Source organism: Ascaphus truei, chromosome 18 (genome assembly GCF_040206685.1).
Source record: "Ascaphus truei isolate aAscTru1 chromosome 18, aAscTru1.hap1, whole genome shotgun sequence".
NCBI lineage: Eukaryota > Metazoa > Chordata > Amphibia > Anura > Ascaphidae > Ascaphus > Ascaphus truei.
The window spans coordinates 28,398,615-28,411,114 of record NC_134500.1 but is presented as its reverse complement, the minus strand read 5'-3'; the positions used below and the strand labels follow the sequence as shown (position 1 = coordinate 28,411,114).

Sequence of the window (12,500 nt, the reverse complement as noted above, 5' to 3'; positions counted from 1 at the left end):
CCAGAAGTAACACACAAAACCTAATAATAACAACAATATAACACGTAATGGGAAGAAGCCCTTCAGACATTAAAGTAGCATTAGGGAAATGGTGTTCCTGCCCCGAAGAGCTTTCGATCTACTAACAGGAGGTTCAGGAACGCCCAATGTGATCAGGAAAATCCTTGTGTGTATAATTTAGATGTTATGTTTTTAGAGACAAAATTAAAAACAAGAACGCATAAAAGGCCAAGACCGTCAGATAACTATATACTATAATCCCTACACTCACAGATTTTTAACTCCTCCCTCTACTCTGTTACCGTTCCCTCCTCCTACAAACATGCAACAGTCATACCATTACTCAAAAACAGCAATCTTAACCCTACCTGTCTTTTTAACTATCGACCTGTCTCCCTCCTGCCTTTTGCCTCTAAACTAGTTGAATGTCTTGTATTCTCTCACCTGCTCCACTTTCTCCCCACCTATTCTCTTCTAGACCCTCTACAATCTGGCTTCCGCACTGCTCACTCCACTGCTGCTGCCAGAATCACTCTACTATTTTGTAAATCTGTCTGCGCGTCTCCCCTGCTGAAATCCCTTTCCTGGCATCCTATCAAATCCCGCATCACACATGCAATTCTCCTCCTCACTTTTAAAGCTTTACACTCTTCTGCCCCTCCTTACATCTCAGCCTTAATTTCTCGCTATGCCCCATCGAAACTCTTGCGTTCTGCTCAAGGATGTCTTCTTTCTACCCCCTTTGTATCTAAAGCCCTCTCCCACCTTAAACCCTGCTCACTGACTGCCCCACACCTCTGGAATGCCCTTCCCCTCAGTACCCGACTAGCACCCTCTCTATCCACCTTAAGACCCACCTTAAGACACACCTGCTTAAAGAAGCATATAAGTAGCACTGTGGCTAATACTGTGGGGAGCAGGGGATCCCCACAGGGTAAATGAACATGGCTCAGCTTCGGGGAGGCCTGATTCCCACCTATACAAGGGGCCACGCAGGGACTGCACCTTTTAAGCGGACTGAATAGGACACCCCATCCTGTAGTCTCTACAAAGGCCCAAAGCCTTTAATTCCAATGCTCTGTCCTCCTCCACCAACACTCACAATGTCCGACTCGTTCATCTTGATGGTCATTTTGTTCACGGCGTCCGTGGCTCTGTTAAACATCTTGAGGAGTCCAGCTCCGCTCAGAGCTTGGGTGCTGACCGCACGTGGGAGCTGCGAGAGAGAGGTGGCCGGTCAGTGACGGGGGACATTACAGCCTAAGCAGCCCCTCCTGAGTGAGATCGGGATATTCCTTCCGGCTCGCACACACAGGGGGAAGTAAAAGGGTGGGAGGGCAGACCGTGACGTAGGGAGCGAAGCTGCAGGTGTCTCGCATGGTTTCACTAAACTGAAACAGCTCATAGGGATCCACGTTAAAGAAGCAACAAGTGACAAAGCTGCCCTGCATGTCGTTACCCAGAATCCTTTGCTGCAGTAGCACGGTATGCTGTATAGTTATGGTTAAGGCAGGGCCTGTCTGAGACCTGGTAGCGCTCAGAAGTGTTCTGCATCTTGGAGGGTCGCACTAAGTAACCAAGGATAAAAGCTACAATTAATAACAAAGACTTGGGGTGACCTGTGAGTGGAATCACCATGTATCCAGACACGGAGACCAAAGGCAAGAGCCACATCACATCGGTCTTTTGGGGGCCCCAGGTTTAATGTGGATACTTAGTGAGTCACTAAAACAAATCGCTCTCTGTCTAAAAGCCATTGTGCTAAAGCTGTAACTTTGTAGGTTTTATAAGAAGTTGTGCACTTTGTCCTGTATGTAACACACGGACAAGCAACACAATAATCCGTCCCTACCTCCTCCTTCTCCAGAAACTCCCGGACGTCGGGGTCTTGTAACAACGTGGGGTGGCTGACAATCCTCTGGAGATACCTGCAGGACAGACACAATGTCACATCTCCCGCGCGTGGCATCACGTCTCTGACCTCAGTGACCCTTCAGTGTCGTATTACCTGTCCAGAGCTGCCCGTCTCCTCTCCAGAAAGTCCACCGAGGACGAGTCTTCTTTCCCCACTTTTACTTTGGTCATTCCTGAGCCGGAGAGAGAACATGCTCGCGTTTCACAGGGTGAGGCGGTTAGGACACGCTCGCGTTTCACAGGGTGAGGCGGTTAGGACACGCTCGCGTTTCACAGGGTGAGGCGGTTAGGACACGCTCGCGTTTGCGGTTAGGACACGCTCGCGTTTCACAGGGTGAGGCGGTTAGGACACGCTCGCGTTTCACAGGGTGAGGCGGTGAGGACACGCTCGCGTTTCACAGGGTGAGGCGGTGAGGACACGCTCGCGTTTCACAGGGTGAGGCGGTTAGGACACGCTCGCGTTTCACAGGGTGAGGCGGTTAGGACACGCTCGCGTTTCACAGGGTGAGGCGGTTAGGACACGCTCGCGTTTCACAGGGTGAGGCGGTTAGGACACGCTCGCGTTTCACAGGGTGAGGCGGTTAGGACACGCTCGCGTTTCACAGGGTGAGGCGGTTAGGACACGCTCGCGTTTCACAGGGTGAGGCGGTTAGGAGACGCTTGCAGGGCGACGCGGTTAAGACAGGCTCGCGTTTCGCAGGGCGACGCGGTTAGGACAGGCTCGCGTTTCGCAGGGCGACGCGGTTAGGACAGGCTCGCATTTCGCAGGGCGACGCGGTTAGGACAGGCTCGCGTTTCGCAGGGCGACGCGGTTAGGACAGGCTCGCGTTTAGCGGGGCAACACAGTTAGGACAGGTTCGCGTTTCACAGGGCGACGTGGTTAAGACAGGCACGGGTTTCACAGGGCGGCGCAGCTAGGACATGCTCGCGTTTCACAGGGCGGCGCTTCACAGGGCGGCGCAGTTAAAACACGCTCGCGTTTCACAGGGCGACGCGGTTAGGACACGCTCACGTTTCACAGGGACACGCTCACGTTTCACAGGGTCACGCGGTTAGGACACGCTCGCGTTTCACAGGGTCACCCGGTTAGGACACGCTCGCGTTTCACAGGGTCACGCGGTTAGGACACGCTCGTGTTTCACAGCGTGACACGGTTAGGACATGGTTTCTCTCTCATAGAGAGACTGAGTTTCTGGGATACTAGTGACTAGATACAGGTGACTGATAAGAGAATAACAAACGGTGAACCGATTGGTTCAGGGCAGGGGGGCTCAGCTCCAATCCTCAGGGGCCACAAACAGGTCAGGTAGTAGGAATATCTCAGCTTCAGCACAGGTGGCTTAATCAGTGATTGCTTCAGCACGTGGCTTAATCGGTGATTGAGCCACCTGTGCTGAAGCAGGGACATCCTTAAAAAAATTTGACCTGTTGGGGGATCTGAGAAGTGGAGTTGGGCACCCCCGGTTGGGGGTAACCAGGCGATGCTCTGGGATTGCGCTGGTACATACAGGCTTAAAGCATTTGCTTTCGCCTCACTGCGCGTTCCAGTATGTGACATCAGAATGGCGTGCAGATAGCCGCGAGGTCCAAGGCGCAAGTCCAGGGTCTCAATGAGGTGTGTACAATCAGGCGGAGGTATATAGTAGAGAAAAGAAATTGGACCGGCCGCTTCTATATATGAACTATGATATAACCAATGTGTATCACCCAAAACAGTGTATAATATGACAATAATACCTCCAATTATTCAGTGCACAAATAAACCATCACCACAATAAGTGAAAAAAAGTGTTTTTAAAGTGAAGTATAAATAAAAATAGCTGCTCTACGCCCTTCAGTTGGACCGCTCTCTTTGTCCATAAATGTTGTATGTTGGAGGTATATAGTTATTGCGTAGAGAGCACCACGATGTATTTTAATGATGTTTAATCCATTTTGATATATTTTTGAAATATTGGTGTGCTGGGACTTCTTGAATTTTTTGGGGGGAGAAAAGAAATCACGTTACGATGACAGAGAGCCTTATCCTAACCAGGGGAACGCAGAATCCCAAAACTAAACCTCATTAAACCGACTGATACAGGGGGGCAAAGTAGGCCGTTTGCCCCTACATCTAAAGTGCCAACATCATCACGTACATTTAACTAGGATTTCTGACATAGGATTAGAGTAATCCCTGCACATCGCTACAGATTCAAACCTGCTTCTCAGGTTCTGGCCCAATGCTGGCCCACATACGGCACTCTACCTATGAGGCTCTTCTCTGGAGGGGGAGGTACGATAAACCCATTCAGCGAGTGCTTCTCCGACAGCTTCTCATACAGGCCCAGGAAGTCGCTGAACCGCCTCCTCACCGTGAAACGCTTGCTCCGGAACATCGCCAAACTGGTCTGGAATAGAAGGTGCTAAAGTAAACACGGAGACCGGCTCCAGACCGCAAACATACACCGTCTGAATACGGGACACTGGCTGGATTCGCACTGCTAGAAACTGGCTCCAGAACACAAACATACACCATCTGAATACGGGACACGGGCTGGATTCCCACTGCTAGAGACCGGCTCCAGAACACAAACAAGCACCGTCTGAATACAGGATCGGGGCTGGATTCCCACTGCTAGAAACCGGCTCCAGAACACAAACATACACCGTCTGAATACAGGACACGGGCTGGATTCCCACTGCTAGAGACCGGCTCCAGAACACAAACATGCACCGTCTGAATACAGAACACGGGCTGGATTCCCACTGCTAGAGACCGGCTCCAGAACACAAATCATACACCGTCTGAATACAGGACACGGGGCTGGATTCCCACTGCTAGAGACCGGCTCCAGAACACAAACATACACCGTCTGAATACAGGACACGGGCTGGATTCCCACTGCTAGAGACCGGCTCCAGAACACAAACATACACCGTCTGAATACAGGACACGGGCTGGATTCCCACTGCTATAGAGACCGGCTCCAGAACACAAACATACACCGTCTGAATACAGGACACGGGGCTGGATTCCCACTGCTAGAGACCGGCTCCAGAACACAAACATACACCGTCTGAATACGGGACATGGGCTGGATTCCCACTGCTAGAGACCGGCTCCAGAACACAAAACATACACCGTCTGAATACAGGACACGGGGCTGGATTCCCACTGCTAGAGACCGGCTCCAGAACACAAACATGCACCGTCTGAATACAGGACACGGGGCTGGATTCCCACTGCTAGAGACCGGCTCCAGAACACAAACATACACCGTCTGAATACAGGACACGGGCTGGATTCCCACTGCTAGAGACCGGCTCCAGAACACAAACATACACCGTCTGAATACAGGACACGGGCTGGATTCCCACTGCTAGAGACCGGCTCCAGAACACAAACATACACCGTCTGAATACAGGACACGGGCCTGGATTCCCACTGCTAGAGACCGGATCCAGAACACAAACATGCACCGTCTGAATACAGGACACGGGGCTGGATTCCCACTGCTAGAGACGGCTCCAGAACACAAACATGCACCGTCTGAATACAGGACACGGGGCTGGATTCCCACTGCTAGAGACGGCTCCAGAACACAAACATGCACCGTCTGAATACAGGACACGGGGCTGGATTCCCACTGCTAGAGACCGGCTCCAGAACACAAACATACATCGTCTGAATACGGGACACTGGGCTGGATTCCCACTGCTAGAGACCGGCTCCAGAACACAAACATACATCGTCTGAATACGGGACACGGGGCTGGATTCCCACTGCTGGAGACCGGCTCCAGAACACAAACATGCACCGTCTGAATACGGGACACGGGCTGGATTCCCACTGCTAGAGACCGGCTCCAGAACACAAACATACACCGTCTGAATACAGGACACGGGGCTGGATTCCCACTGCTAGAGACCGGCTCCAGACTGGAAACATACACCGTCTGAATACGGGACACGGGGCTGGATTCCCACTGCTAGAGACCGGCTCCAGAACACAAACATACACCGTCTGAATACGGGACACGGGGCTGGATTCCCACTGCTAGAGACCGGCTCCAGACCGCAAACATACACCGTCTGAATACGGGACACGGGGCTGGATTCCCACTGCTAGAGACCGGCTCCAGAACACAAACATACACCGTCTGAATACGGGACACGGGGCTGGATTCCCACTGCTAGAGACCGGCTCCAGAACACAAACATACACCGTCTGAATACAGGACACAGGGCTGGATTCCCACTGCTGGAGACCGGCTCCAGAACACAAACATACATCGTCTGAATACGGGACACGGGGCTGGATTCCCACTGCTAGAGACCGGCTCCAGAACACAAACATACACCGTCTGAATACGGGACACGGGGCTGGATTCCCACTGCTGGAGACCGGCTCCAGACCGCAAACATACACCGTCTGAATACAGGATCGGGGCTGGATTCCCACTGCTAGAGACCGGCTCCAGAACACAAACATACACCGTCTGAATACGGGACACGGGGCTGGATTCCCACTGCTGGAGACCGGCTCCAGAACACAAACATACATTGTCTAAATACGGGACACGGGGCTGGATTCCCACTGCTGGAGACCGGCTCCAGACCGCAAACATGCACCGTCTGAATACGGGACACGGGCTGGATTCCCACTGCTGGAGACCGGCTCCAGAACACAAACATACATCGTCTAAATACGGGACACGGGGCTGGATTCCCACTGCTGGAGACCGGCTCCAGACCGCAAACATGCACCGTCTGAATACGGGACACGGGGCTGGATTCCCACTGCTGGAGACCGGCTCCATAAATAGCCATTTTTTATTTTTCACACTAACCAATGGACTCAAGTTTACGTCTACTGTTTCTGTTAGTGTCCTCCCATGCTGATTAGATTGTAAGCTCTTCAGGGCAGGGACGTTCAATGTTACATATATGTCTTGATGCACTTACCTCATCTATACATTATATTCCCTGCTGTAAAAACACGGCGTAACTGCGTGGTGCTATGAAAATGTATAAGGTTGCAAAGGCGTCTATTAGGCCGACAGAAACGACAGATCTCGGGAACCAGCGGGTTCCCGGAACGGATTCCACGAGGATTGAGGTACAGCGGGGCAGCTCCAAGGGGGACCCCCCAGTTCAGGATGATCGCCCCCATGAAGTTAACGTTTGTGAGTAATGTGCAGAACAGGAAGGATTTATAGCAGGTTTGTGTCATCCCATGGCTTCTTACCTGGGTGTATACTTGGTAAGCTACGTACGCATTCATACCGTCCCCTGTGAGAAGGCAAGAGGAGCATTAGGGGGGGTTAGGCTCTTAATCCCTTTACAAACATTAAAGCTCAGCTAAGGACTACAACATACACGGCACCATTTTAGAAGTAAGCAGCTACGGGATACTGCTACACGGGAGTCTTACTACACCCACCGCTGCCCATTCGCACGCTCGAGGTTCACAGGCTCAAATCCCAGACTGAATAACGAGCATCTTCTGCTCATGAATTCAACTGTAGCCGAGCACAGGGCCATATTTCCACCGCAGGGAGCCCACTGCCCCACCCCACCGCAGGGAGCCCACTCCCCCACCCCACCGCAGGGAGCCCACTCCCCCACCCCACCGCAGGGTGCCCACTCCCCCACCCCACGGAGCCCACTCCCCCACCCCACCCCAGGGAGCCCACTCCCCCACCCCACCGCAGGGAGCCCACTCCCCCACCCCACCGCAGGGAGCCCACTCCCCCACCCCACCGCAGGGAGCCCACTCCCCCACCCCACCGCAGGGAGCCCACTCCCCCACCCCACCCCACCGCAGGGAGCCCACTCCCCCACCCCACCCCACCGCAGGGAGCCCACTCCCCCACCCCACCCCACCCCACCGCAGGGAGCCCACTCCCCCACCCCACCGCAGGGAGCCCACTCCCCCACCCCACCGCAGGGAGCCCACTCCCCCACCCCACCCCACCGCAGGGAGCCCACTCCCCCACCCCACCCCACCGCAGGGAGCCCACTCCCCCACCCCACCCCACCGCAGGGAGCCCACTCCCCCACCCCACCCCACCGCAGGGAGCCCACTCCCCCACCCCAACCCACCGCAGGGAGCCCACTCCCCCACCCCACCCCACCGCAGGGAGCCCACTCCCCCACCCCACCCCACCGCAGGGAGCCCACTCCCCCACCCCACCCCACCGCAGGGAGCCCACTCCCCCACCCCACCCCACCGCAGGGAGCCCACTCCCCCACCCCACCCCACCGCAGGGAGCCCACTCCCCCACCCCACCCCACCGCAGGGAGCCCACTCCCCCACCCCACCCCACCGCAGGGAGCCCACTCCCCCACCCCACCCCACCGCAGGGAGCCCACTCCCCCACCCCACCCCACCGCAGGGAGCCCACTCCCCCACCCCACCCCACCGCAGGGAGCCCACTCCCCCACCCCACCGCAGGGAGCCCACTCCCCCACCCCACCGCAGGGAGCCCACTCCCCCACCCCACCGCAGGGAGCCCACTCCCCCACCCCACCGCAGGGAGCCCACTCCCCCACCCCACCGCAGGGAGCCCACTCCCCCACCCCACCGCAGGGAGCCCACTCCCCCACCCCACCGCAGGGAGCCCACTCCCCCACCCCACCGCAGGGAGCCCACTCCCCCACCCCACCGCAGGGAGCCCACTCCCCCACCCCACCGCAGGGAGCCCACTCCCCCACCCCACCGCAGGGAGCCCACTCCCCCACCCCACCGCAGGGAGCCCACTCCCCCACCCCACCGCAGGGAGCCCACTCCCCCACCCCACCGCAGGGAGCCCACTCCCCCACCCCACCGCAGGGAGCCCACTCCCCCACCCCACCGCAGGGAGCCCACTCCCCCACCCCACCGCAGGGAGCCCACTCCCCCACCCCACCGCAGGGAGCCCACTCCCCCACCGCAGGGAGGCCACTCCCCCACCCCAAAGAGGCCACCCCCCCACCCCAAAGAGGCCAACACCCCACCCCAAAGAGGCCAACCCCCCACCCCAAAGAGGCCAACCCCCCACCCCAAAGAGGCCAACCCCCCACCCCAAAGAGGCCAACCCCCCACCCCAAAGAGGCCAACCCCACCCCACAGGTCACCCCCCAAACCACCACAGAGAGGCCAATCCCCCTCACCACAGAGGTCACCCCCCACATCTCACATCGCAGCAGAGGCCACTTCACCATCCTTCAGCGCAGCAGCTGATGGTCTGACCACTCACCAATCTTTTCTGGCTCTGTGACGCTGATGTTCAGCTCGTCCTGCTCCTCCTCCTCTTCCAGCTGAGAAGAGAAATGTGCCGCCCACATCAACAAAAGGGAACATGCTGTACTGTATAATGATGCCGAGTAACTCTGTACATCTAGCCTCCTAATAATGCACACAATGTATAATTGTGTTGAGTATCTCTGTACACTTCCTGCCACTAATAATGAACACGTTGCACTGTATATTGATGTACAGTTTCTCTATACATTTTTAGCCCATGCCCTGCTATAAGAGGCGGGTACCTTCTCTGCCCAGGTGCCCCTGATCATGCCCTGCTATAAGAGGCAGGTACCTTCTCTGCCCAGGTGCCCCTGATCATGCCCTGCTATAAGAGGCGGGTACCTTCTCTGCCCAGGTGCCCCTGATCATGCCCTGCTATAAGAGACTGGTATCTGTACCCAGGTGCCCCTGAATTACCTCCTCATAGCTCTTGTGTCGGGGTTAGCTGAAGCGCTGGCCGTAGCAATGAGCATCGGGGTGGACATCGGGGCGGGCACCGGGGCGGATAGCGGCACTTTTGCTGGCTCCTCCTTCTGGTCACCACGAGTACTTTCTACGGTCAGCTTCACCGAGGACTCTGCAAGAAAGTGCCAGGTCAGTAGGGGGGCGCCGGGGCCAGGTCACCAGGGGGGCGCCGGGGCCAGGTCACCAGGGGGGCGCCGGGGCAAGGTCACCAGGGGGGCGCCGGGGCAAGGTCACCAGGGGGGCGCCGGGGCAAGGTCACTAGAGGGGGGACACACAGACACCGGGGCCAGGTCACTAGGGGGGGGGCACGCTAGGGCCAGGTCACTGAGGGGGGGGCGCTAGGACCAGGTCACTGAGGGGGGGGGGCGCTAGGGCCAGGTCACTGAGGGGGGGGGCGCTAGGGCCAGGTCACTGAGGGGGGGGGGGGCGCCAGGGCCAGGTCACTGAGGGGGGGACGCGCGCTGGGCCAGGTTACTAGGGGGGGGCGCGCGCTGGGCCAGGTTAATGGGGGGGGGGGCGCCAGGGACAGGTCACTAGGTGTGGGCGCACGCCAGGGACAGGTCACTAGGTGTGGGCGCACGCCAGGGACAGGTCACTAGGTGTGGGCGCACGCCAGGGACAGGTCACTAGGTGTGGGCGCGCGCCAGGTCACTTGGGGGGGGGGCATGCCAGGGCCAGGTCACTAGGGATTGGGGGGGGGGGCGCGCCAGGGCCAGGTCACTAGGGGTTGGGGGGGGGGCGCGCCACGGCCAGGTCACTAGGGGTTGGGGGGGGGGGGCGCGCCAGGGCCAGGTCACTAGGGGGGGGGGCGCGCCAGGGCCAGGTCACTAGGGGGGCGCGGCGCGCCAGGGCCAGGTCACTAGGGGGGGGGCGCTGGCGTGAGTCTCTGCCATTGCACAAAGAACTCAGGATCAGCAATGCACTCAGTACAAACCCATCCTAATCTCTGCACCCCCCCCCCCCCCAAACTCCTAACATTCACACACCGGAAGTACAGACCCCATATTACTCGTCCTCTGTCCTGGTCTCCTCCGCCCCCTCCCAGACCTCAGAAGCCCCAAATATACGCATCCAGTCCTGCTATTCTCCCCTCCCCCAGCAATCCGAACACACCTGCAAACAGGTCCTGCTCTTCCCCCCTCCCCCCTGCGATCCGAACACACCTGCAAACAGGTCCTGCTCTTCCCCCCTCCCCCCTGCGATCCGAACACACCTGCAAACAGGTCCTGCCCTTCCCCCTCCCCCCTGCGATCCGAACACACACCTGCAAACAGGTCCTGCCCTCCCCCCTGCGATCCGAACACACACCTGCAAACAGGTCCTGCTCTTCCCCCTCCCACCTGCGATCCGAACACACACCTGCAAACAGGTCCTGCTCTTCCCCCTCCCCCCTGCGATCCGAACACACACCTGCAAACAGGTCCTGATCGTCATCTTCAAAACCAAGACCGTTCTCTTGGGAGCTGTTCCTTGTTACCGGGGGGGTCTCCTCCTTGGGCTGCGGGGCAGAAACCTCACTGCTCTGAAACGGGAGTGGGATACTCAGGCGTCACTTTCTGGCTCTGCCACCACTGCCCCCCCCCCCCCCACTTTCTGGCTCTGCAACCACTGCCCCCCCCCTTTCTGGCTCTGCAACCACTGCGCCCCCCCCCCCCCCCCACTTTCTGGCTCTGCCACCACTGCCGCCCCCCCCCCCCCCCTTTATGGCTCTGCCACCACTGCCGCCCCCCCCTTTCTGGTTCTGGTTCTGCAGCCACTGCCTCCCCCCCACCCCCCCACTTTTCTCTGCCATCACTGCCTCCCCCCCAACCCCACAGTATTCCTACATCCACCCCTCCCCCCCCCTCACTGCCCCTCTGGGATATAGATACACACACGCACGATTCCATTTTGTATCCCCGGTGGGAATTCGGAGGCCGGATATTTTACGGGTCACTCCATATCCGGCAGCGTGTACAACCCCACCCAGGGGTAAGATGATAAGTGTGTGGTACCCGAAAAGTGGGATTTGTACTTCACAATGTGGCGTGTTATAAGACACACTTTGGGGATTATCCGCGTTCATCGCACAGCGGTGAGAGAGGCCCGTACATCGGCTGTGATTTCACCAGCGTGCACTGCGTGTTTGCACATTACTCACCGCTGCTCTCCAACGCGAGCTAAACAAGGCAATGTTTGGGACTTGGGAGGAACATGCAATAACCGTGACATCCCTCTGGCAGAGACGCGAAGTATCCACAGACTGAGGCGGCAAAGAGGAATTATATAGCAAAGGGTTTCACAACTGTACAAATGTGGTCAGGGGTCTCACAAGTGTAAATCCTCACTAGCAGATCTCACAAACATGCACAGACACAGTCTGACACACAACACTGTCTCCGACTGCAGGCACCGCCGACAATCAGTCAACAAGGAGCACGAGAGTTTAACTTAAACCCAGGCATAAAATGTTATTTAACAAGCCCATGACTCCCCGAACAGATGAACACAAATACTATTTGCCAAACAAGCCAGAGGGTTATGTCCTCAGCAGCACAAAGATATAGGGCCATATATACTAAGCAGCGAGTGTGTCTTCCAGTGTCGGAAAGTGTTGTGTGTGTATGTGCGAAAGACAGCTAGGTAAACATGGACTGTAATGGCAACACGATGAGATCACCTGTCACACAAGCCACCTGCACAGGGACAGCACAGACATGTTCTCTTCCGTATCGTACGCTACAGCGCTTCAGCGCACAAACTCACCAGCGGCTTAGCGAAAACTAAACACCACCCTGCTCTCCGACTCCTGGAAACAGTGCGTTACACAGGGCACAGTGACCGGGGCTTGTTGAGCCACCAATCGCTTGAC

At 57.1% G+C, this 12,500-nt stretch overlaps 1 protein-coding gene across 1 annotated transcript in view; it reads right to left on the bottom strand.

Annotated features, from left to right (window-relative positions):
* The window catches only part of SNX1 (sorting nexin 1), a 24,196-nt gene that overhangs the window by 8,287 nt on the left and 3,409 nt on the right, over positions 1–12,500 (bottom strand). Inside the window, 9 exon segments of the mRNA XM_075575966.1 lie at positions 1,103–1,216; positions 1,853–1,928; positions 2,009–2,087; positions 4,163–4,304; positions 7,145–7,188; positions 9,138–9,198; positions 9,602–9,625; positions 9,628–9,761; positions 11,060–11,171. Of these exon segments, the coding sequence (XP_075432081.1) occupies positions 1,103–1,216; positions 1,853–1,928; positions 2,009–2,087; positions 4,163–4,304; positions 7,145–7,188; positions 9,138–9,198; positions 9,602–9,625; positions 9,628–9,761; positions 11,060–11,171 (786 nt within the window).